This window comes from Rutilus rutilus (genome assembly GCF_951802725.1).
Source record: "Rutilus rutilus genome assembly, chromosome: 4".
Taxonomy (NCBI): Eukaryota; Metazoa; Chordata; class Actinopteri; order Cypriniformes; family Leuciscidae; genus Rutilus; species Rutilus rutilus.
The window spans coordinates 34,789,264-34,816,686 of record NC_140212.1 but is presented as its reverse complement, the minus strand read 5'-3'; the positions used below and the strand labels follow the sequence as shown (position 1 = coordinate 34,816,686).

The window sequence follows — 27,423 nt, the reverse complement described above, 5'->3', positions numbered from 1 at the left end:
GCAGTCTAATGGCAACAAAGGTGCCGCCACATGCTTTGCAACATCTACACGAAAAGTACAGGTTTATTGATACAATGTTGCACTATGATGTAGCATCAAGACCTGAAGCTTCCTCTGTGGTGCTTTCCATAAAAACAGTGTTAAATCTAGGTCCAGTTCTCTCTCAAGAAGGGGAAGGTGTGTATATTGCAGGCAATTTCTGTAGGTTTGCAGCATGTATTGTTTATTTTTTCATAAAGTATAAGCAGATACATGAGGGCTGACAACAATTTGAACTTACATGTGTACAGGATTGTCCAAATCGATGTCCTGCATCATGGCCTAAACATGCTAATTTTAATAAAGGTAAATAAATTACTAAAATGTTTTAATTTGAAGCAATAAGCATTTGCCATAATTCCAGTTCATAGACAAAAAGTTCACCTCAAATGTCACCTGCCATTTTTTGATCCATGTTTTCTTCAGCATACTGTTGAAGCATTCAGCTCGCTGATAAAACAAAATATTAAATATTAATTCTTGTGACAAAAAATATATTTTATCTGCATTTATGCTCATATACCTGATTATGTACCGATGTCCCCACTCTGAAGGAGTCTCGTCTTTGATCACTAGACTCCCGGAAGTGAAATGCCACTTGCATCTGTCCGACGAGAAGATTTTCCTTCCCTCTGTCTGCTCTTATGAATCGTGGGCAACCTATAGTAAATTAAAGTAATATTTTTAATATTGTGATGTGAAAAAATATGAGAAGCTCTCTCCTATCATGACTATTGTAAGACATCAAATACACGTACCACTGTGTTCCTGAATGGCATCAAAGAAGTATCTTGCAATGAAGGTTTGCTGTCGGTTAGAGGTGCCAGCCTTAAGCCAAATTATTTTCCTAGAAAATCTATGAAGAGAATTGCAAGTACATTAACAAAGACAAAAAAAAACAAAAAAAACTATAGACTTGTTTTTACCTAAAAAAAGGTAACAAATTAGACTACATCTCAAAGGCTAAAATTACTAAAAAGGCAATGAAATTTGTTAAATGTACCCATCAATACCAAGATGTACCCAGATTCCAAAGAATTTCAATTTGTCATTTCCTATAACAAATGATAAAATATGTATCACAATAAATATCTATTATTCAATCAAAACATCAGTCAGAAAACTTGAAGAATTAGTTCATGCTTCACTTCACTTTTAAAATATGGATTTTAAATGACACTGGGAAGAGAGTTTCGCTTAACTATCCCTTTACTAATATCTGTATATATTATTAATATTTAATAATATTTACCATCAATATGCCAAGTGTAATTTGGTCCACGGCTGAAGTAGTTCCTACGTTCAATTCTTTTTTTCCCAGGACATCTATTAAGAAGACCACTACCATCAAGTTCTCTCATTATTAGAGCCACATCATTCCTAGAGAAATAACAGAGAAAGTAACATATTAAAAGTATTATGTCACTGAATTCTCAAGTTCATACCATCTCTCTTCTCATCACACATCAGATACCTGCCATTGCTCCAATAAAAGGAACAATGAGGGTGCATCAGGTGCTAAGTGTTTCACCAGGCAAACTGAAATACCGGGACATCACATGTCTCTGCAAGAGAGAGGCAGGTATGTTGGATTGTCCCTGTTACCAGTTAATGGAGGCAACTGTAAGTAAAGAACATAACCATGCCCCTGCATTTGATGGCACAACTGAAACCAGATGGCGTCCACAATTCATTGAGGCGAAACACACTGGAGAATGGTGTGTGGTGAATTATGAAGATGAAGCCTATCCTGGCATTATCGTTAAAGTGGAGGAGCACAACATTATGGTTAAGTGCATGCACCAGAATGGGATAAATAAATTCTTCTGGCCTAGTCCCAGAGAAGATATTACCTGGTATGCAGACCAACAGATTCTCTGTCTGATTACAGAGCCACAAGCTCTCAATAAACGCTCTGTACAGATAGACAAGGCTTCATGGAGGTATATCGAAGAGCAGTTTAGATGAGCGGAGTTTAGATGAACAGGAATCTGTTCTTTAAAATGACTTATTGCTCGTGTTATTGTTTGTTAATGTATATCCAGATTTCTTTTCAGAAGTGTGTTTCTCTGTTATGTGGTGTTTACATTAGGTTTTTAGTTAATGTAAAACCCAATAGAACCACACTGGAATACATTCAGGCAAGGGTCAACTGAAAGATCGAATCGTGTTCTGAACACAAATGTATAATTATTTTTCTAAATATCAGTTTGGGGCAAGTTGTTCCTCGTGTTGTAAATGTTACAAATTGACAGAATTTATTTACTACAGTATTTCTTGACCACAAATAAAAAACTAATTGTTACATTTAATGTACTTGCTTTTTCATGTTTTGTTATTATAATTTTCCTTATGTTTACATTTTGCTGAAAAGACAGGCTGGTTTTTGAACTCCTTGCCTGTTTCATCTCAACCAGAGAGGTCATTCTAAATTCTCGGTTATATCAATGTGATTGAGAATGTAATTATATACTTATTTTTTTAAGTTGAATAAATGTTTCATTGTCATATTTTGTCATGCTTTTTGTGTTCTGCTTTATGTGTCCACTCCGTCGTGTGCTTGTCCACCCTGTCATCTTGGCATTTTTAAATAATATTTAAAATAATAATTTAATCATACCTATATAATTCATTGTGCTAGGTGTGGGGGCAATAACATGCAAACAAAAAACTGCGTCCAAATATTCAAATATTTCTCCAAATAAGAAAAAATACATGTGCGAATTGTATGAGTTTCACCTTTCACCTTCACCTTTCACATTAATACCTTGTATTGAATTGTTTTTTTGTTTTTTGTTTTTTTCATGATTCAGTTTTTATTTTCTCTTTCAGATTAACAAAATAGTACATTCATTCTCCAAACATAAGTGTTACAATAAAATAAAAATATAAGGAAATATCCTTCCTGTTGTGGGCAAAGCCAGATACCTCAGTGACACTGTCACCTGTGAAGTTCCGACAGTTCCGATGGAGCGAAAAATCTAAAGAAGCTAGCTAATGTACTCAAAAAAGAAGGATAGTTTGTGCTGCTGGGATTGGAAAATTGTAAGTCACTTGCTCAAGGCCCATGAGAAGGATAGACAGCTAACTGGTAGATTAGACTCTTACCGTATCCGGTAGGCAAAACAGCAAAAACGTCCTTCTTGCAAAGGAACGATTCGAGCGCCGTCTTCTGTTCCTCTTTTAGAGAAAAAGGCAAGTCTAACTCGTTCATTGTAGCGGCCAAAGCCGTTTCAAACAACTGGTGTTCATCCATAGCCATCTTGCAATGTTTACTAATGACTTCGACATCACAGCGCTGTCGTCATCTGTTTAGCTCGCCTCTGGCCCGCCTATATCAGATAACCCAATGTGATTGGTGCAGCTCAGATCGAGGGGCATATTTAATGAGCATCATTATTCGACACCAGAGTAACTCGCGGAGCAAATTCAACTTGTGCTCTCGCGAGAACTCTGGATTACCAGGGTACCGGAGTCCAATAATAGCAAACCGAATCACTTATTCTAAAAAGAATATCAAGTATAAGTTAGACGAATCCGACATATAATGAGGGCTGTGTCAACAGTAAAACGTCCGTCATTTAACGAATTTTAAAAACACGGATGGAAAATACAAAATGCTTTCTGACATTTTGACAGAAAAAAAAAAACACAAGAACAAAATTTAAACTTAGCTCGTCAATTTTCATTTTACAATTATCTTCTCTCTCTGTGTGCGCGCGTCCGTGTTTGTGAGAGAGAGCTCGTGCAGCACTGATACAATGGTACTTTTTAATCCATAAGTAACTAACGCGCTAGTTTTCATACAAAATAAATATGTAACATAATTAGGCACTTTAGTTATTACGTAACACATGAAGGCTACGTTTCTCAACACTGAGAATGAATAAATAAACGCCTGTTTCTCCAGACTCGCGCTTATCAGTAATCCACAAAACACATCACTTTCATAATCACCAAGCCATAGCGATTTCAAATTTATTAAGATTTATTGTTCAGCATTACTTGAGCATTTTATTATTTGCATGGCTGAATGATGTCTTCCTCTTATCTGAGTGACCATGAATAATGACCATGAGTATTTTAAGATAATCCATGCGATCATCGAATCCATAGGATTAAGTTAACTCAATACTTTCCACATCCACCCCAGGCCGTTTACGTTCAGGAGTCAGAAGTACAGTGACTACTGTACTGTCCTCGCTTATGACATCAGTCAGACGACGGGCCGCGGGAGTGGAAGGGGGATCGAGCGGGATTCTTTATTGGTGTCGATTTTCAGTCTCTTTTTAATGATAGGCCTTACGCATCTGTCAATCATCCCCGCTTGCTATTTGGGGAATGAACCCAGCGCTATGATTGGTCGAACTCTTCTTCTTTTGCTGTTGCTTGATTTGAGGACTGCGCGTGCACAGAGGCGTCACCAGGTTTTTGCGTAGTTTAGAGTGACAAATCGTACCAGCGTACTTTGAAGTCAAAATGCGTATCCGCTACGCAAAATGCGTACAGGTTGGCAGGTCTGTGTGTATACATACCGCACGATTTTTGCCATTAACTGAGAGGGTTTTCGTCAGCAGGTAGCGTAGCTTCTGGTTCATACATATCCATCTCATGCTCCAAAGCCCTGTGCCTTCTTCTGCACTGCTCTGGGTCTGACTGTATACGCCGTCGACTCCGGAGCAACTCCACCAACTCCGGAACGGCAGCGGAGTCAATAGGTTTCCATTAAAGTCAATGTGTGTATTTTCACTGACTGCGGAATGGCTGCGTTCCGATTCCGTCCCAGCTCCGGCGATACGCAGAGCTTCTATCTTTGCTGGATGCCGTAGAGCTCGATTTACAGATCGTTTCTGATAAAATAAAACGGTTAAGATTAAAATTTGGACACATGCTGCTGGCCCGAGAATTTTCGGTTTCTTTCGCTTCCCCCCCCACCTCCACAATGGCTGCAAAGGTGCACTGGAACAATCCTTCCTAAAAACGCATTAAACTTTTGTTTACAAAGACGTGAAACTCACCGAGTGGTCAGGGGTGTTCACTGATATGCTCACACAAAATTCGCTGCAAAAAATGCTTTCCAACAGGTTTTATCGTAATTTTTGTCCAACTCCATTGACTTGTATTGGATGTGCTGTGAGGTACGGTATTCAGGGTGCGAACTACGGGGGAGCTAGGGGGAGCTCGGCTCCCCTTAATAAGACATGGGCTCCCCTGAAAACGTGATTTGTGAAATTTTGGGGGGTCTCAAAAAATATAGACAATGTGTTATTTTGACGTGCAATTTCAGTTTTGTGTAATGTGATCATCAAGGATTATTATGTGTAAAATAGCAAAAATATCATTCATTCATGCAGGGTGGTGATTTAAACCTACCGGTAATTCACTTCAATAAAGATAACTATGCATGCTATTCTTGTCATGAGCATCAAGGTGTGGTGGCGCTGCGGTGCAAATTCCACTCATGTTAACTCACAGATTCGTCGAAAAAAATATAAACGAGGCCATTGATCTGCGCGCAAAGTCCTTGAAATCCATTCTGTGTTAAGGTAAGGCATATTATTCCCAAAATGTGTTGTGGCTGGGTTGTTATAGGTCTGCATGACTCTCGATGTCTTAGGCCTAATTGACCGGAGGAATTATGATATTCTTCTGTAGCCCGACGAATAATTTAACCGTTGTTCATGTGAACTCAAAGACAGCCTATTTATAGACTATTTGTTGGTGGATGTTTGCTGTTTGACCTATCGGGTCGATCAAGTGTAATAGGGTAAATCCTGTATAGTGATTTATCCTATATAGTGCTTGCATAAAGCAAGTAGTGCATACACTTGTGACTTGTAGCTGTTATATATCTGACGTGAACAATCCATTCATTGCGTCTGTCACGTGACAGATGAACGAAAGACTCTGAAGGTAAAATAATTATTTATGTTCCTTGTAAATTATTTTTGACTGCATTATAATGATTTCTTAATTCAGAATATAATCAAGATTGCGTAGGTGGATGTGTTCGGGGGATTTGCCTGTTAAAAGTATAACATTTAAAGCCCCTTAGATGAACGAAATGGCTCGAGAAAAGATTCTTTCATTTTGAGGGACGAGATCAAACAAGAGAGTCAGTAAAATGATTCGAACTTCCCATCCTCGTATGGCACGCGCATAACCAAATTGAAAAAAAAAACAAAACAAAAGTGGGCTCCCCCAAAAGACACGGTATAGTTCGAACACTGACGGTATTACTCCGCCACCGGAAACGACCAAACAACTGGGCTGGAGTGTCTATTATTCAAGCTCTCAACGGAAGAATGTACGGGTGTAAGGCGTTTGGAAAAATAGGTCCACAGTTTTACAACGAATGGTAAAACACCTGTTGGAAAGCATCTTTTGCAGCGATTTTTGTGTGAGCATATCAGTGAACACCCCTGACCACTCGGTGAGTTTCACGTCTTTGTAAACGAAAGTTTAATGCGTTTTAGAGGACAATGAAATATTAATAACTGACTATGTTGCAGACAACGTATGATTTTTAGTTTTTCTAAAACCTGTAGCTGTAGTTGCCCTTTTTTGACACTTAATATTCAACAATATTACTGATCTGCCTGGACAATGACACTATTTTCTTCTAAAGCTGCTGTACAGCCAAGACTAACTTTGTTGATTATTTTCCTGTAATCAGTGTAAATCTGCTTTGAAACAATCTGTATTGTAAAAGGTGACTTGAAATAATTTTGTCAGATAAATACCTTCACTAAGTTTAGTGTTTTGTTCTTTCCTCATATTTTAAAATATTAAAAATATATATAAATATAAAACTATTTTCCTCATAATTTGATGGTTCAAGCAAACTTGTAGGGTCATATTTTTTTTTTTTTTAACTGCACATCACTTTTGGCCACTACTACTGTATATTTGGTGTGATCAGTGTCACAATAGTGCTATTCAAGAGCCTGCTAACTGTGGAATGGAGCTTAAGTCATCACAGATTGCACTGCTGCATTTTTCCAGTCGACACAAATTTAATTATTTCTTTCATTTCATTTTTTATTGCTATAAAAATTCTTAAAGTTTAGTTACAAAAAGAATACCTTGATGATCAACTCTGTCATTATTTAACTCCAATACATAATTTTACACATAAAGTTGCCTCCTCCTCTCTGCTGCCATCTTGTTACTCATAACTAGGTTAGGGGACCTCTCCAGCTCTCTTAAATAATTTAGGAGCTGGGACCAAGTCTTGAAACTTAGGAAACTTTATGAATCACACTTATTCTTAAGTCTAGGATTAAGAGTAAAATTATGTCATTCTTAGAATTTTGACACACTTAAGACTAAAATTGTGGCTTTATACATACGGCCCCCGGTGACTGAAGGCCATTTGAGTTTAATGAACTCATTGTCATGTTCAAGAAACCAGTTTTAAATGATTTGAACTTTAAGACATGGTACGTTACTCTGTGTACACAATCCACGTTTTTAGCCCCGATTTTCACTCGCAGATAGAATGTGATATTGAATATGGTATAAATTGTGTACAAAATGTGCTTTATTGCGTTCAGGGAAGAATTTAATGTTTAGAGAAATTTCATAGAAATTCAATGCATTTAAAATAACTCTTTGATGTTTTATACACCCTAATTTGACAGCATAAATCCATGGGGAGAAGCACTGAAATAAACTAATTAAAATCCAGTCAAATCAAAAAGTTTTTCAACTTCACTTTTTGTTAACCAGGCAGATGTGGCTGTTTATCTTTACCATGCACTCATCCCATATACTTACAACAAACTTAAAGTACATACACAAGTAAAATGCAATGACGTAAGCACCAAATTTACTTGAAATACATGTTAGTTAATACATATTGAAACCGAACCAAGAAAAAGAAGAAAAAAAAAATCACATGGAATCAGTTTCAGTCTGACTGCTCTAATCGAATTTCCCGTGGTTTATGTGACTTTCCTCACGCCATGTAAAACATGTCAGACAATGTTATAGGAAACATGCTGAAACAAGATTGTGTTACTGCAAGTGCTGGCTGAGCAAAAAATTTCAATAGCCTAGAAATTAAGACATGTTTTGAGACTGGCGGAGACGACAGCACGGAATACATTTACATTTACATTTATTCATTTAGCTGACGCTTTTATCCAAAGCGACTTACAATTGCTATATATGTCAGAGGTCGCACGCCTCTGGAGCAACTAGGGGTTAAGTGTCTTGCTCAGGGACACATTGGTGTCTCACAGTGGATTCGAACCCGGGTCTCTCACACCAAAGGCATGTGTCTTATCCATTGCGCCACCACCACCCCGAATAAAGACACATATACAGATACCAACCTCCTACTTTTCTGCCGCTGCCTCAGAAGATGCAGTAGTCCCAGCGTATGCCAACCAGTGCAACATCATTGCCATAGAAACCAATGCAGATATTCAGAAAAACTAACAGGACACAAATCAGATATGAACAGTTGTGATACAGTGTGGACAGTCAATAGTTTAGATCAGATTCCAATATGCAAATAATTAGTTATGGACTCACAGTAGCCGCGTTTCCATTACCCTTCAAATTGCGCAAATTAAAATGGTGAATTGACAATACGCCCAGTGGAAACACGTCGATTTTGCAAAAACTCCTATATATCGCAAAAAAAGTATTCAAGCTTGCATGAGGTGGTTTTTCAGGCAATTTGAAAAAGGAATATTTCGCAAAACTGCTATAGAAACGTCTTTTTCGCATTTACGGGTCACCTGACGTACGTAAAAGTCGATCATTCTTTAAAGATGACGTGATATGTTTGGACAGAAGACGAGACAGAGTTCTTCTTTAAACTCATAAAAGACTAAACAAACAACGTTCTAAACAACAAAAAAATGCCACAATTTATCAAGACCTTGAAACAGAAGGAGGGGGAACACCTCATATGTGCCGCTCTCAAGTATAAGGGGCTTTCCTTGCCATTAATGCTTGAATAAACACACCATCGTCTCCTTCCAATAAAAATAATGCCTAGTGTGGAGGCTGGAATATACACAAACCTACAAACATCTGTCGCCATGATTGTTGGAATGACTCGCGCGAGTAAAAAAAACAAACATTTTAGTCGCATCGGTTAATGGAAACGGTGTCATTTCGCAATAGTTTTGTGCAAATCTGTAATGGAAAAGCAGCTAGTGTGAGCATAGCCACGAGGTGAACGAGGTAAAACGCCTACTTAAAATTTGGTCGGACAAACACATTTCAGAACATCTGTCCATAAAAATACAGATGAAGCCTTGATTCTTGCTCAGTGGTCCCCATGACAATTTTTTTTTTACATCATTATCTCACTGAAGGACACAAGTTTTGAGGTGTTAAACTGAATAAAATATAGGAGGACGCTTCACTACAACCTTAGAAATTAGACTGTTTCTCCTGCAACCGCTCAATATTTGAAACTTTATCGAAGGAGATGGTCAAGTATGGCCATAGGCAATCACATATACATGACAAAAGAAAATAAACAGCATCAAGCCAAAGAGACAGATGCAAATAAATGACATGTGTAGGAGCATCATCTGTTCACACAAGTATTTATAAGAATGCATGTGCTAGTTGACAGTTTCCTTTAGTCCTTTTGGTGTGTTCAAGTACAGCTTTTAGTTCAAGTACCGAAACACAGTCGGCTTTCCTTGCCACTAATACACATTGAAGTCGGTTTGGTGTGACAAAATAATTTTTATACCACTTTAGTATAGGGGCCAATTCTCACTATTAACTATTTGATTATTAGCATGCATATTACTAGAATATTGGTTGTCAATAACTAGGATATTTTCTGTTTATTAGTACTTATAAAACCTAAGTTTCTTTCTGTGTGACCTTATTTTACATCCCTTAATCCACCCAATACCTAAACTTAACAACTACCTTACTATTAATAAGCAGCAATTAGGAGACTGAGGCAAAAGTCGTAGTTAATTAGTGAGAATTGGACACGAATCTAAAGTGTGACAATTTTTTATTACACTAATCCCAATTAAATTGCCTTCTTCCAGAGTTAATGTGCAAATGACTTTGAAATCGCTCCTCGTTCTAAGCTTCTTGCTTCGCTGAGGAACACTGCGATGCCTTTCCACAACATTTTTTCCAATGACGCTTCAGGTCTCTTTTATACGTGAACCTCCCTTCACACTGAGGACACGTGAAAGGCCTCTCTCCGGTGTGAATTCTCATGTGAGTCTGAAGGTTTCCATTGAGTGTGAAACTCTTTCCACACTGAGGGCAGGTGAAAGGCTTTTCTCCAGTGTGAATTCTCAAGTGAGTCTGCAGGTTTCCTTTAAGCGTGAAACCCTTTCCACACTGATAGCACATGAAAGGCTTCTCTCCAGTGTGACTTATTATATGATTCTCAAGGTGTTTACTGTCTTTAAATCGCGCCCCACACTGATGACACTTGAAAACGTTCTCTTTTGAGTGAAGCCTCATGTGCTGTTTAAGGGTTACCTTGTGTCTCAAACTCTTTCCACACTGATCACATGTGAAAGGCTTCGCTCCAGTGTGACTGTTCATGTGATACCTTAGGTTTAGATCTGTCGTGAAACCCTTCCCACACAGTTTGCAGGGGTAAGGCTTCTCTCCATTGTGAAGTCTAATGTGCCTGTTAAAGCTTCCCGTTTGAGTGAAACCTTTACCACACTGAGGGCAGGTGAAAGGCTTCTCTCTCTTATGAACTCTCATGTGGGTTTTCAAGCTTCCTTTCTTCTTGAAACTCCTTCCACACTGCTGGCAGGTGAAGTTGGTTTGGGTTTTTTTAGCTCTTTTTCGTGAGGAAGTCTTTTCAGTCTTTGAGCAACTAAACGAGTTTTCTCCAGTTGTGAAATCATACTGGTCTTTCTCCTCCGTTTCATTCAGTACTTCACTCTCCTCTTTCAGCTCTGTCAGGTCTAAGGTGAAAATAGAGAAGTTAACAATGGCACCAAACAACAGACACCAAACATGTAGGCATGTACGCAGAATCCTGTAGCCACAAAGCAACTGAGAGAGTTGTTACCTGTAATCTCAGAACCTCTTCACAATATTGTTTACTCTTTACTTTTAGGACACATCCCAAATACTCATCAAACAGTTATCAAACCCACTATCTAAAACCCACAGTTTGAACAATAAGAACTGGAAAACCTGCAATTTAGGTCTAAAATATTAGAAAAACATTGGCATCTCAACTATGTTCAGTTTTGCAGAGAAACTATTTGTGAACAATATCAGTCAGGATGTAAGCCATATTGTTTATGTATATTAATGTTATAAACGAACTGCTTTCAGCATCTAGTCATTAGATATTTCGCCAACACCGACTATGACATTCTCTTGGACAGATTTATATGTTGGCATTTGTGGACATTCGTCACATCTAGCCAACAACTTGTGTTTGACAAGAAGAATCTTCATTTACTCAAGGAAAGTATGGTGTGCCACAGGGCTCAGTATTAGGTTCTCTGCTTTTCTCCTTGTATGCTTCCCCAAGGAGCCAATGTCATTATATTTCACTGTTATGTCCATGATACTCAGTTTTAAATGTCTTCACAACCTGAACAACATTCCAGACTGTTTTAAGAATAGCAAATATGGGATGTCTAGTAATTTTCCTGTACTGATTCTGACAAGACAAAAGCCAAAAAATATCTCCAAATACCTAGATCCCATTGGATGCATGTAACAGTACATTTCTAATGTTTGAAGAACAGCCGTATATACATGTTGCAGGATCAACAAATAAGCTCTTATAAGTCACACTGACAGCTCTCGGATTTCATTAGAATATCTTCATTTGTGTTCTGAAGACGAGGTCTTACGGGTTTGGAACGACATGAGGGTGAGTAATTAATGACAGAAATTAAATTTTTGGGTGAACTAACCCTATAAAAAAAAATATCATTTGTAACTGTAAAGGGTCTTTTGTTTGTTTAAAGGAATAATAACAACAAAACGTGTTTTTTTAAAATAAAATAATCTAACAGGATACGCTTTCTGCCGTCTCGGTCTCTCGGTCGTCACAAAAATGAACTGAAAGTCAGCGTATGCTTGGCTCACAGACATGAGAAATATCTATTCACCTTATTCTGCTCTAAACAATGCACGCTGCCTGCCATGACGACGACTCCAGTTGCCTACTTCCGGTTGGTAGCGCTCGACCTGTACTAGCAGCGAGAGAATGAGTTCAGGCTCCACATGTGCTGTTGTTGGTTGTTTTAACAATTCAAAGAAGATTTCAAACTTTTTAGAAACTGAGTGTTTCGAGCATAAGATAAGAAGGAGAGAATGCCCATGTCCGGTTCCGTATCAGATACATTCAATGCCAGAGAGTAAACATTTAGAGTGGTTAGCTGCGTTAAAACTGAAGCATCCACCGAAAAAGGTGTCTATTCGCACCATTTTGTTGACAAACGCCCCACGGATGACCATCCCAACCCGGAATTATACCTTGGATATGACAGACCAGTGGTGAAGAAGAGACGTGCAATTGTTCGTGTCGAAGCGACAGGTAAGCCACTTTTAATGTTGAATTGTGTAGCTGGTTAGCGATAGCACCACTTCACAGCTAACCTAGTTAGCTACCTACGATTGTTTACATTTTTACGAACTCCACCGGCCTGCTACAAAAATGTTCGTGTTGTCTGTGGGCATTCTAACCTACATTTTTATGAACAATAAGCCCATTATGAGTAAATGTGTTAAAAACATGGCCATTAATGGTTTATGCCTTTGTCCACTGAATGTTACTGTAGGTTTAGTGCTATGAACTCCACTGAAGGCTATCGTAGAGCTAGCTGCTATCGTTATGTGGGCCAGGTAGTTATTAGCCTGAGCGAGGAAGAGCTTATCATAAGCTTTTACTGTAATGTTGTCAGTGTGAGAAACATGGACAGAAACTGTAGAGTTTAATATGTAGCCTATGTGCTCTTTTTTTTTGTACAGCAACAGCAGAAGTGATAGACCAGGAGGATGAGGGCAGATGCAGATGCACACACACAAACACACACCCTTTACACGTCTACATAAATTGCTCCTGTATATTTAATATTGACACTCGCTGCCTTTTGTCATTTTTTACTGTTTATATTTACTCTTTGTATGATTTTTTTTTTGTTATTCTTTGAGTTTGTGTACAATAGATTTGATCAGATTTGCATTAACAACAAATTGTACAATTTTATATGAACAACATTCTGTATTTGTAAATATTCACTTATGTACAACAATACTTATGCTCAGCATTTTTAAATGTATGATTGTGTAAAAAATGAGTTTTCATACTGTTAACAGCGGCAGCACTTAACAGTTGTTTTGTGATTTGAATAAAAATGTTTCTGAGCAATATTTTCTATGAATTCATTATGCTCATGTGTCTATTCTGCAGTTTCAGTCGCTGACCAACAAATTAAATTGTCTACTACTTTAATAACTACAAATGATCACTTAACGCTAGTACTTGCATTCTGTGTAAACAAACACTTCAACCGGAAGTAGAAAACCATTTAGTCAGTTGAACCCGCTATGAATCATGGGAAATAGAACGGGCGCAGAATAAGGTGAATAGAAAGCCTGAAATGTCTACTATTAGAAGTTTATGTTTCCTCGAGCACAGAATAGGTTATAGATTACGCCTACAGATGGTGGACAACCAGAATAAGACTTTTACCGCCGCGGGAAATTGGGATGTGTATTTGCTGCCTTTTACCGCTGAGTGGTGCTGTAATCACAGACTTTGAAAAGTGTCAGTTTATTCTCTTTATGACGTAATCTGCCGCGGCAGTAATCTGAGCTGAGGTCACAGATAAATTCAAGATAAATATTGTGGTTAAACGAATTCAAATTCATTAAATTTAAACAAAGTAGACACACGTTAACATTGTGTGCCCAGTTTTTCTATAATTTAGAAAGGCTATGTCAATAGGTTACTTGTCATTTACTTCGTGTTATTTTAATGTGTTTGTAGATTTATTAACTGAAACATAACAGTGAAATAAATTTAAATAATTTACCGTAAAATTTAAACATTTTCAGGACTTGCAGTTACTAACCGATGTTAGTCGGTTTAAGCATTCTTTGTTATATTCAGAATTAAATAGGCTTACATGTTGTTATGATTATCAATTGAATTCTTTAATAAATAATCAACCAAAATGCCTATTACTGCCGCAGAAAAAATAAACCAGTCGAATTTCAAAGTCGTTCGCGAAATGACTAGGCTATACCGGGTGGCGCAAGTGACAGGGCAAAACAGCAGCAACTGCGGCATTTTAAAAGGTAAGTTTCCTATCTGCAAGATCTTGAAAAAAAACAAAAAAACGTTTCTTTTTTTTATTATTTTAACAAAAATGAGACTGATTGAATTTGTAAAAATATAAACAAACAAAGCAGAGAATAAAACAAACTTTTAGGGAAAAAATATAGGCCTATTATGCTACAACAGAATTGGTTAACATTAACGAAAGCAAAATATGTAAAAATACATTTCAAACAAAATAAAACAAAAATTTGTGGCCGAGTGGTAGGCTATAACTTACGTTTCAATAATTCAGATGACACGGGTTCAAATCCCGAACAAACATGGGCTACTTTTTTATTATTAATGCAGAGAGATTTGATAGATCTAAAATATTGCTACACCATATTGTTTTTTTCTCCTATAGCCTATATTAAATATTTTATATTTATAAAATAAAATTACCATTCATTTCCATTTTACATTAGGGACAATTTTTGTCCAACAGAATGGCTGAATTTACATCTCATAATAATAATAATAAATAAACACAAAAAACAGCACAAAGTCTTGTAAAAACACTTTTTTTATTTTTTCGACACATAATTTCGTTAGCTACAAAAATAGTATCTACAATATAATTTGTTAATTTTGACAAGCAAAATGTAAATATGTACAGTTTTTTAAAAAATAAATAATGACTACACATTGATGACTACAATATCTAATATTGTAGACGTCAGTGAGCAATAGTATTCCTCGGGGAGCGTAGAAATTCGTTCACCCTGTCCTTGATCCGCTTGTCGTCACAGCTAGCCATGCGGGGGAATCTCTGGGCAACTGAATTAGTTATAAATTGCCTTACGTTTACAGGCAGTCCACGTTTGCCTCTCGAACCATCCCAGTTTGTTGTGGATGCCCACTCTTCGTAGAGTTGCTGCGGTACCACGGCGCGGAACAGCAAGCAACCATACCGATCTGGTCGCCCCCGACTCTGCATCATCAGCGACTCAAGAAGCTCCGGAGTGGGAGAAGTGAACGGTAGATCGGGATGAGAGTTTGTAATAGGTGCTGTGGCAGAAGAAGGCACACTTCCCCTGCTCTCTGCATCCTGGCACGGAGTACCCCTGGTCGGAGTCAGACAGTCTGAGGTTGCGGCGGGTGTACAGTTCGACCGTGTCCTTAGAGCCTCAGTTACCGCTGTCTGTGCATCTCTTAGCTGCGTTACAACCGTGGAGTGGATCTCGATTAGCCCTCTGTGGGTAGCTTGCATATCAGCAAGGGATGCCTTTGCTTCTACATGTGCCTCTTTGCAGACACGCAGCTCACTCCTCAGGGCCTCCATCTCCTCAACATGCTTCGCCTTGCAGACTCGCAGCTGCTGTTTTAGTGCCTTTATCTCTGCGTCGCGCCTTGCCAGCTCAGGCCTTAAGTCCTCAGACACGGTTTGTCTTTGGTGTCCCATCACTTCTCTAAACAGAGTACTTGGCTATATCAAGAGAAAACACGTGTTAATACAAATCCGTGGTACTTTGTTACAAGGCTAGTCAGTTTAATGTAAAAGCAAATGAAATTAAAATTAAATAAAGCAAATTACCGCTTTTTTCGGGACTATACGCTTCTTTGACGCAGCATTTTCCCTCCTCTTTGCTAATGCAGGGCCTGGGGCTCTGTTTTCCTCCAAAGATTTCTGTCAACAAATGATTAAAACATAGTAGGTAATGTGATAAATAACAATTAAAAGGATAGTAGGTAGGCTATGTGATAAATAACAATTAAAATCCGTGGTAGCCTACTTTGTTACAAAGCTAGTCAGTTTAATGTAAAATGTATCTAAAAATCTTAAATAAAGCAAATTACCGCTTTTTTCGGGACCACACGCTTTTTGTCGCAGCCTTTTCCCTCCTCTCTGTTAATGCAGGGCCTGGGGGTCTGTTTTCCTTCAAAGATTTCTGTCAACAATAGTGGAATGATTAAAAACATAGTAGGTAATGTGATAAATAACATTTAAAACCAGAAGAATGTTTAAATTCATATTGAACAACAATAAAATTATTAGCTTTTGTGTTACCTTTCTTGTGTTCGTCATCCTGGAACTGTAAAACGAAGAGGTGTTCATTTTTCGGACGGAACAGTTCAGTTTGCAAAATAAGTTCCGTGGCATTTGCCTTTTTTATATATACATGGCTGTGAAATGTGGGTGGGTTTGCAAAGGTGTGAATCAAAAGTGAGAAAAACATTATGAAACGATCAGAAGCGCCTATTCAAACCGAGGGGCACGTGCCCTTTCAGATTTATGACGCAAATTAATTGTAAATGTAGCCTACTTTAGCTTCCAAAAAATATAGTTTTATTTTTGTTTTTATTTGAAATAATCACACCGGTGAGATTAGAATGGTCAGTGTCCCGTGTCATCAGCTCATAAATTCGTTCGCGCTTTGGCTTTCGCTGAACCAAAGACGATCAGTTCAGTGTTTTCAGTCATATAAGGTTTAGTTATGTTTCTGATATTTAAATACACATAGTATAGCTAATAGAGGTCGACCGATAGTGGATTTTACCGATAATGATAGCTAGGTTGGGCCATACTTGCCGATAACCGATTAATCAACCGATAGTTTTTAAAATTGATACTGGATAAAAACAAACATAACACTCCAAGTAAAACAGTGCTGAACTTTATTATAAAAATAATAAAACTGTATTGAACCATGAAAACATGCTAAATGAAATAAATATATAATATGAATAAATATTGAAGTCAATAAAAGACATTCATTCAAACTGAAACAAAAATAAATAACAAATAAAACCAGTTACTGTTATTTTTCAAGCCAACTTAATGAATAAAAAAGTAACAATTTGATCGGTATAATATTTGAGCAATACAATTGCACCTTGATCATTCATGTTAGTTTGATAGTGCATTAACTATGGTTAACAAATAAAAACCTTAATTTAAAAATGTATTAGTACATGTTAATTAACAAATAATGAACAATCCTTATACAGAAGTTATTAACCTTAGTTAATGTTACATATGGAATTTTATTGTAAGTATTATCATTTCATATAAATCCAAACAGTCATGCTTAAATATCTACAATGCCAGAGCATTGAAATGACATAAATATTAAATGTATAGTCTCACACTTTTGCTTCTATTTTATAAACACTTGATGATTATCTAATCAAAATAACAAAACATGTATTGAAGTGATGACGAAAAAATAACCGAAATCTAATGCTTTTCTGATTTGTTTATGTTTCTGTCGGCTGTATGAACATATCAGTTTGCCATCTTACGTCTCTAGCTTTAAAATGCAACTTCTCTGCATATTAAATGCATAAAAGTGACCAGCTGGATATAAACTAATGCAAATAGAGGTAACAATTGTGACATTAAACATTCGGGTCGGACTTACGTTTATTTTTGTCAGTGTTTTAACCGCTTGAGGTACTACTAATGTTAGCGTCCTCTCAGCCTTGAAGGCAAACAAACATAGGCTACTGTTGTGCTGTTCTTTCTCTACTAATGCAGCATTTAGTCAACAAATTAATCACTTTATAATGATATGACAAAATGTAGTGTATACATTATGAAGGTAAAATAGTAGCAAAACTCGAGAGCACGTAGATGTGAATTTGAAAACTTGTACAATAAATATTCGTACTTGTACATGAACATTTACACTCACAGCTCCAATGTGAAAACCTGTAAAATAAAAATCTGAAGTTGAATGTTGAAATTTGCACTCGCATACAATAGTCACAAACCTGTATTCTGAATCTGAAGCTGCAGACAAGTAGACACAAATGTGTAAAATGCCATTCACAAATATACAACGACAGACACAAACTTGTAATATATATTTTGCGTTTAATCTTACGTTCACATTCGCAGTACAACCTCAAATAGGCACTTGCAACTTCTCAAATCTGTCACTGCAATTTCAAATTTCACGCCTTGACTTTTGCTGCTCTTTTCGCGATATATCAGGTGCAAAACTAACTTGTGCACTTGAAACTCAGAGGCGGCGAGAGAGAAGGGGGGGCGGGAGTGGGGGGTTCAAATGAGCCGTTTTATTGGTTGGCAGCTAGCCAATGAAATGGGACTTCGATGATGTCACGAAACCCGCGTGCACTGAAACACTAACATGGCTTAATGCATTAGACTGATATTAAAAGAAATAAATGATAAATAAATGATAATAAAAGCAGATGAGCACAGAATATGACGAAAGAAAGCAAATGTGAGTTCATGAACACATTTGCTTTCTTTCGTCATATTCTGTGCTCATCTGCTTTTCTGTAGTATGCATTATAAGCATTGCGTTTACTGAGTTTGATAATATCATTTATTTCTTTTAATATCAGTCTAATGCATTAAGCCATGTTAGTGTTTCAGTGCACGCGGGTTTCGTGACATCATCGAAGTCCCATTTCATTGGCTAGCTGCCAACCAATAAAACGGCTCCTTTGAACCCCCCACTCCCGCCCCCCCTTCTCGCTCGCCGCCTCTGAGTTTCAAGTGCACAAGTTAGTTTTGCACCTGATATATCGCGAAAAGAGCAGCAAAAGTCAAGGCGTGAAATTTGAAATTGCAGTGACAGATTTGAGAAGTTGCAAGTGCCTATTTGAGGTTGTACTGCGAATGTGAACGTAAGATTAAACGCAAAATATATATTACAAGTTTGTGTCTGTCGTTGTATATTTGTGAATGGCATTTTACACATTTGGGTCTACTTGTCTGCAGCTTCAGATTCAGAATACAGGTTTGTGACTATTGTATGCGAGTGCAAATTTCAACATTCAACTTCAGATTTTTATTTTACAGGTTTTCACATTGGAGCTGTGAGTGTAAATGTTCATGTACAAGTACGAATATTTATTGTACAAGTTCTCAAATTCACATCTACGTGCTCTCGAGTTTTGCTACTATTTTACCTTCATAATACATAGGCTACCTTTTAGCTGTCGGTGCTTTAAACACGCATCTGATGTCAGCGCTCTCCACGCAGCGTGTGCTCTCAGTGCAGCACGCAGAATCACGTGTCGAAATAAACAACACGAGGCATCAGCGATAGTTTTTATTACACCTCTAGAGGCCGCTCTTGTACTGCATGATGCCAGCAGACCCTTCTCAGCTCTCTCTTACTGTGTAATGAATGAGTGTTCTAAGTGTGTGTGATTGCACGCATTGTGTTTATCGTGTAATTTATACGCGAAAATGAGTTTTAACGTGCATATGACACAGTTTTCGCGTGCATTTGATACACACTTTTTGCGTGTAATACACGCACCCCACACAACTAATCCTACCCATGCCTACAGTATCATATGCACGTACCCTACCAATACTAAACCTACCCATGCGTATCACAGTAGGCCTATGCACGTAAAAACTCATTTTGGCGTATAAATTGCATGATAAACACAATGCGTGCTATAGAGGCGCATTTAGTGTGATCGGGTAGCCTTCAAAGCTAAAGGTATTCATCAATAATTCTATATCACAAACAGGGACACTTTAGTGTGCATTTGGTATTGTGATTTTACCCCGTCTGTAAGGCGCTCGTCTGTGATGATGAGCCATTGCCACTGAACTGATAGCGGCAACGGCAACACTTTTCATGATTTCAAAAAACACATTCAGGGCCATATCGCATCTTATGTTACACAAAGGAATGTAATTCATATTTTAGTCAATTGGAGATACATCAGCCCCACTCGCTAATTATTCTTGTTAAATTAAAAAGGGGAAAAAGACCACCAATTGTATGACAAATAGCTCATGATACATAGTTACAAAATACAGAACAAGTACTTTTTACATGGACATTTACAGGGTTGTCATGGAACCATTTACCCAGACAAAGAGCCATATAAGAACCATTATTTCAAAAAATCACAACTTGTGCTTGCTGCGAACGCAAGTTATTTAAGGTGTCTCAACTGTACACAGTCTACCCTACAGTGTGAATTCGTTACAAGGTTTCATTTAATTAAATTAATGTGCAGCAATTTGTACAAATAGAGTCTATAGGCCTACTATACTGTTGTAGCCATTAAATAATCTCATTTAGTATCATATTTGTTAAAATATTATAATGTTATTTTTTTCCATCTATGTTGAATATGAAAAGTGAACAACACGAGTAAGATAGGATGCATTATATCGAGAGATGGATATGGAGTGGGTCAGACATGATTTTGACCACTTCATTAAGTTTTGTTTAGTAGAAAACCTTTCTTTAAAGTGAATTTCGTTTTCTATAAATTGTATCTTAATTTTAATAAATTTTTCATCAACCAATTGCCTGGATTGAATAAGTAAGAGAAGCAAATATAACAGACACTAATCATGGAGGCGCCCGCGCGGTCACTTGCATTGCACGTCAGCTGGAGCGCATCTCATCCTCCTAACTTAACGAAACTCAGCGTATGCCTCACACAGACATGATAAATACATCAAATACACAAAGCTTGAAATGTCTTCAAACGAAATAATTCAAAACGAAAAGAAAAAGGCTACTCTCTGATTATGTCTTTATGTGCATTTCTCTCTAGGTGCGTTCACTACAAATATGGCGATCGTCAACTTCATCTTTGCAGTCGACACTGTCAGAAAACACTAGTTTATTGATAAAAATCAATGCACGCATCACCGGATTTACAAATACACATCTTGCTTGTTGCACGCACACATGTCGAAAAAACGAAATATTATGTTGAAATAAACATCTTTTAGAATATTTGATTAAATGCTGATTGTTGCGCTTGTTCAATTTAATAAAATTAAAACTTTAATTGTGATCATTAAAATAATTGAAAATTAAATATTTAGTGGCCAGGTTTTGCTAATTTATTATATAGGCTATTATATGCCTATTGCCTATATTAAGTAGGTCATATTAAGACAAGGCATATATTAAGTTATTTTAGCTGTTATGAGAAAAATAAATGTAACGAAATCTAAAATCTAAATCTAATAAATCTAAAAAAAAATTCTAACGCCAATTCAACATGCCAGAATAAAACCTGATTTTTGAACAATGCGTAACGCCACTCGGCCTGGTGTGCCAAAACACTACATTTTAAACGTCAATGTTTAATTCAAAACAATCTCAAAACGCGTTGTGACATTTTTTTAAAGCAGTAGCCTAGCCTATATACATTAAGGGCATTGAAACCAGGATCTTAACTAAAACACGTTCCGCGTAATCTCTCAAAAATTATGCCACACTACTCCATGTATTTATTTTTATTTTTTAAGGACTGCTTTTGAAATCACTTTAAATTACTATGCAATTGTATCGCTCACGAGAGCTCTTCATTTATCTAATTCCTCAATAGAATAGTAAAAATATTCAGCGTCATTGCTCCTAATATCGTCTCTATTTTTAACTTTTGATTCTATTTTTTCAGTTCTAAAATTGATTCTATCTTTGGTTCTATTCTGTTGTAGCCTAATAGGCCTATTTATATATATGAAAAATATGCCTATTAGGCTTAGGGTAGGCGATATGGCAAAAATATCATATCACGATTTTTTTCAGGAAAATCACGATTAACGATTTTATCACGATTCTTTTTATGTTGGTTTATGTTACTATTTTGTGACTTAGCACTACAGCCAATCTAATGTCCATATTTTAAAAACAAAAACCTTAGGTAACAAAATAAAAAAATAAAAAAATGGCAGACAGGGGCAAAGATAAATATATTTGTCATTATTTTCTTTGTTATTAAATATTAAGATCAAAGATACACATTACACATACACAACTTAATATACAAATTAAATAGGCTAAACAGTGCTTTATGTTTTCAGCTACAGTAGGTGTATTTAACAAGTAGCATTGAAGAAAGTAATTAAATGAACAAATATGAAAATAAAACAAAACAGACTTCACTGTATAAATTATACATTGATACTTATTAAAGCTACTATTAAAGTTATCAGTCAAGAGCAGTGAGTGATTTTCTCTTTGCATTTTGTTGTTTTATTCAAATTATCATAAATTCAAATTATTATAATTTACTCTCTCAAGTTGTTTTAAACTCGAATAAGTTTCTTTCTTCTGTTGAAAATAAAAGTTATTTGGAAGAATGTGGGAAACCAAACGGTTGATATACCCCAGTGACTACCATAGTATATTTTTCTCCTATGGAAATATTAATATTAGAAAAATATTAGAAACTATTAGAAGGAAATTAAAACAGGTTTGGAACAACATTAGAGTGCGTAAATGATGAGATAATTTTTGGGTGAACTATCCCTTTAAGGACAAGCGGCAGCGTGTTTACTATTGCTACTGTCTCTTAAAGAGCTGCGCGCGACGCGTCTAATATACACGCATTTGACAAGCAGATTTTCTCTCAATTTTCTCAAGTTTGCTTTCACTTTAGACATAACCGACTTTGTTTATGTAAACCTTGTGTGTATTTAACAGTATAAGCACAATAAGACTCGAAAGATAACTTAGTCCAGTATCAAGGCTCTGGTAGACAGGCTTTTAGTGCATGTGAGCTTCACATGTATGCGCTGAGAAACGCACACGTAGAACAGCGCATCAGCACGCGAATTAAATGTTTAACCGACAAGGCATTAAAGCACATGCAAATATGAACTTTTGTGAACTGCAGTCCCGTTCCGCTGCGTTAACATTTTATGTGAATATACGTTGCGTTGTTCAGTATGTTGGGAAAGAGGCGCCAGAACAGATATAATGCACGATTCTACGATATTTCTTCAAAAGCAAATCGTGGAGACATTTTAATTGTCCACGATCAAAAATCGTCATATCGCACACCCCTAGCTTAGGGTTTTATATTTAACCCACTTACATTTTAAAATACGGCAATTAAAATACGGCAATTGCTGCTGTTTTGCACAATGTCCCTTTGCGCCACCTGGCGGTCATTTCGGGAACAACTTTGAAATGCGGCTGGTTTATTTTCGCCGCGGCGGTAATAGGCATTCTGGTTGTCCACCATCTGTATATATTAAAGGATTATTATGGTTTAGTATCCCTGCCACCCAGTATATATTCAAGTAATTAAGTTAATATAAACATGCGATTAGTTGATTAATGGCTCAAATGAACGACTACTAGTCGATTAGAAAAATCTTTAGTCAGAGGCAGCCTAATTTTATACGTAATGCTACTTTTTTGCTTTTTTTTACTAACTTTTTTTAATCAGTCAGTCAGTGACTTATCACACATTTACAAATGTTTAAATGAAAAATGGTTATCAGTACATTGTTTTATGATCTGTCCTGACAGCGATTAATTTTAATTAATAAATATATAGGATCAATTAATATTACAAACTGTTTCTTTGCATTTATTGTCAGTCCTGTGCTCACAGTTCACACAGTGTCCGTCCACCGCCACCAAAGACCCTTTTTGACCCAGGGAAAACCCTGTTAGGACACTCATTCTTCAAAACTATCATTCATTTCTGTAGAGCTAGACATTTTAATAAGGATCAAATGACAGAGTTCAGCTTTGAGAATGAAACCAACCTGTTTGTTCCTCAGGATCTTCATGTTTCAGACTGAATGTTTCTTCAATCTTCATTTCTTCACTCTCCTCTTTAATAAACAGCATCTTTGTTTGATCCTCAGTTTCTTCATGTTTTATTCTAATTGTTTCTTCAATCCTCATGTCTTCACTCTCCACTTTAATAAACGCCATCTTTATAATAGAATGTTTAGGATGAGAATAATTAGTAGAAAGAAAAACACTCAAAACTAAATCTCTGTGTGTGTCTAAATTAGATCTAGTTAAGTAGTTCAGTTCACTGGTAAGAGAGTCAGTCAGAGTGAGAGTTAATGGACTTAAATCACCTGATTAATCTAAAAGTTATAAAAAGGCTCAAAACTAGCACTACAAATTAATAAAAGAACACAAAATATAAAACATCTCATTTTTAGAGTAATACTTAGTTTAAACTAGGTAGTTAATGATATGTAATTGCATTTTAAAATGTACAAAATTTAGTGTTTGTTGTTCTCATTGCATTTACACTATTTTCACGAATCGAGCGCTTCGAATCTCTGAATCATTTTGAAAAGCATTTGATTCAATTGACTCGGAGTTTCAAAAAGCTGTTTTGCTCATCTCTACCCGTGACTGAATTCGTGTTCATGATAAACTGATTCATAATAAAGGGAGCGAAATGAGACGCACATTTTCTGTTAAGCATGTGTGGATGCGCTTTACTCAAACAAATGAACATGCACTGATGTTAGATAATGTATCACAACGTTACATTCAATAATAACGCATTATTTTTTATTTTTTTACAAATCCTGTTAAAACTATGAAATAACCTGAACGGATAGCTTTGAATTAAACACTTTACAAACACTAACCTTCTTCAGCCGAATCACAACAGAAGCAAGAGCGCGGCGCAGCCTTATGACGTCAAATCACAACTCCACAATAAAAGTCCTGTTCTAAAATTACAAAAGTGCATAGAAATACGTATGTTGTTCAGTGCTGTGCTGAAAATAACTACCAAAGAAAGGATTTGAACCACATCTAATATGTGAGATTCTGTCTAGAAGGCAAACCACTAATGACTTAAACAATTTAGTGCATACACCATTTCTTTATTTACTTATTTTCTTGCTTACTTTACCTATACCTACCAGAGGTCTCTGGAACTTTTCTATATCAAACTATATCAAATGTTTGATATGAATCAAATATATGTATCAAAAACTATTATTGAACTCAAATATAGCAAGCTTTATCATTTTTGACAGAGCCATTTTAGATTATCAGTCTTACCTGGTTTGTGCATGATGTTGAAGTGGATTCTTCTCAGAACTGTGCAAGCTTACAGTGTTTTAATCTGTGGCTGTTGGTGTGTTTGAAATATGTCTTTAAAAAACGCTTTTAGTGTTTGCTTTTTGCTTACTTATCATTAAATGCATTATATAAATCCATTTGGAGTATAAATAACAGCATGTTTTAGATTATAAAAAATAAAAACACACGCAATTTATTATAGTCCGGAAAATACGATATAGCAAATTATTTCACAGAAAATATACTGTATTTATATCAGATATTGTCTCTCGTTTCCACAGTATCGTACACACGAGACTGGGTCAACTCATCTTCAACTCGGAAGGTTGTTGCGATCTTTTAATATCCATTTTTGTATTGTTTTAACTATCCAAGCTGGACAATGACATCACTGTTTTCTACAGAGCCGCTTTACAGATGAAATGAACTAATTTAATAATTGATAATCTTAACTGAATCAACACTGAACTGACTTGAGCTGAACAATAGCCTGAAATAAGTCATTTTCAAGCTGCTTTGAAACAATCTGTATTGTACAGCGCTATAGAAATAAAGGTGACTTGACTTGTATTTTTAAATGTTGTTTTCTGTTGAAATGTTGTTTTCTGACTTTTTTTATGTTTTAAATTATATTTACAATTTTTCCAAAGCATAAAAACAATGAATTATTGTGTAAACTTCATAGTTTTGCTGCACACCTCGGCCTGCAACCTATCAAGTCACTCACCTGTAAGGCTTTCGAGAGGTATGTATTATAAATGTAACGACAAAGTCACTTTGCTGTAAGGGTTTCTTAGTGGGATAAATTTCAATTTTACCAGCGGCCATTCCAGTTTAACCCTTTACCCACCATTGATGGAAATGCCCGGCTCTCCGGGTTTTCACTGTTATACGGTAGGGGGCGCTATTACACTTCTTCTGAAAGAGTACAGAATCTCCTGATCGAAACACAGGTGAAGAAGCAGCAGCAACATGCGATCTCATCAGGGGGGCAGGGTTTTCTATTATTTTGAAGGTACCGCCCGGGCGCCGCCATTGGCTAGCGGACCCCCACCTGCTGTTAGCATCCCATTGACTCCCATTCATTTTGGCGTCACTTTGACAGCAAATAACTTTACATCTGAGGCGTTTAAAGACTCCATTTGTCCATTGTTTATTTCTAAAGAAACACGAAAATGTATAAAAGGCTCCATTACCTTGTAGCTTCCGTTATGGCCCCGTAGAAGCAATTTTTGTAAAATTAGGCTAACGATTGCGTCATAACCACGCGACTCTCTGCCGCACAGTACAGAATTACCGTATGGACAGGAAGAGAAGCTCGCGGGCAATCGGGGGGACGTGGAGACAGAATACACAGCAAAAGTTGCTCCTGCTCCTGCTCCTAGCTCATGGTCACCTCCTACTCACACTCTCCGTCTCTGCAAGTTTCGGAAGGGAATGATTCAGATTTCTCTCGGCACAGCTACTAGAAGACAGACGGGTTGCTCTCGTCACATCTACGTCCTCAAGCTCAGTTTGAGTCTGCGCAGTACGCTCGACCCCCAGGAAGTTAGTGCTTCTATTTGACTTCACTTGTCTCCGTTGAATCCAATGGGGTCGCTGTGTCCAGTTTATATACTGTCTATGGATCTCATTTGTAATCATATGCCCATTTACCGCTTATCAACATTATACAGCATATAAATCAAAACTGTTTAAAGTTACTGAATTAAATGTTGACCCAGAACGAGCTATAGTGGTTTTGAAGCTTTAGGGGTGTTGATGGACCAATGTCATTGGACTCGATCTACTCCATCTATGTTTTGATCATCATTCTGAATCTGATCTGGATGTAGTCTTTGACAAAAACGTATCCATATTCAAGTGTTGATAAAAAAAGCGTGCATTAAGCTAGATAAAACAGGTTTTGCTGTTGTTGTTTAAAAGCAGAGGGTCTGTTGTTTCTTTTGATATATTGCGTGTACAGATACACCCCTTTTAATGCAGTGTGTGCTCTTATGTTTTGTGTGTTTGGGGTGTGCTGTCTAGATCTTGACACTTTGGTCTAGTCTTGGTTCAGTTTTGGCGTCAGGGTCATGACACCCATGCCCTGTGCACTTCTGCCAGGCCTGTGCGTTTGTTTTCTGTTGGAGCACATGGTGGTTTGTTTGCCATGTCTGTGCCCTTCTGTCTTGTTTTGTTTGAGTGCATGGGCTCTTCTGTCGGTCGCTTTTCTATTTGGGGCCCAAGTTATAGCATGATGTGTTTGGATTAATTTGCCTTACTTGACATCGCACATCCTGCGATGTGACCATCACGGTCACGCACATT

General features: G+C 36.9%; 1 protein-coding gene across 4 annotated transcripts; it reads right to left on the bottom strand.

The window, feature by feature from the left end:
• Window positions 1-7,561: 7,561 nt before the first annotated feature.
• On the bottom strand, window positions 7,562-24,738 carry LOC311288715 (uncharacterized protein). 4 transcript variants are annotated; one of them, XM_084406242.1, is made up of 6 exons: window positions 24,672-24,725; window positions 23,820-23,991; window positions 16,359-16,383; window positions 16,148-16,239; window positions 15,885-15,977; window positions 14,858-15,776 (listed from the first exon to the last, which is right to left on the bottom strand). In XM_084406242.1, the coding sequence occupies exons 2-6, from the start codon at window positions 23,841-23,843 to the stop codon at window positions 15,027-15,029; spliced, it is 984 nt and encodes a 327-aa protein (XP_084262368.1). In that variant the 5' UTR covers window positions 23,844-23,991; window positions 24,672-24,725; the 3' UTR covers window positions 14,858-15,026. The 4 variants fall into 4 exon arrangements, with proteins under 4 accessions (XP_084262367.1, XP_084262368.1, XP_084262366.1 ...); XM_084406240.1 differs by lacking the exons at window positions 23,820-23,991; window positions 24,672-24,725 and having other exon boundaries at window positions 16,359-16,632; XM_084406241.1 differs by lacking the exons at window positions 14,858-15,776; window positions 15,885-15,977; window positions 16,148-16,239; window positions 16,359-16,383 and adding an exon at window positions 7,562-10,964 and having other exon boundaries at window positions 24,672-24,738.
• Between the last annotated feature and the right edge of the window lie 2,685 nt (window positions 24,739-27,423).

Excerpts from the sequence above, each read along its gene's own strand:
- LOC311288715 (XM_084406240.1), bottom strand. The coding sequence starts at position 16,527 with ATGTTTTTCTCACTTTTGATTCACACCTTTGCAAACCCACCCACATTT. Across the intron at positions 15,978-16,147 it reads GTGTGGTCCCGAAAAAAGCG|AAATCTTTGGAGGAAAACAG; the intron begins GTAATTTGCTTT and ends ATTTGTTGACAG. Across the intron at positions 15,777-15,884 it reads GTATAGTCCCGAAAAAAGCG|CCAAGTACTCTGTTTAGAGA; the intron begins GTAATTTGCTTT and ends CTCTTGATATAG.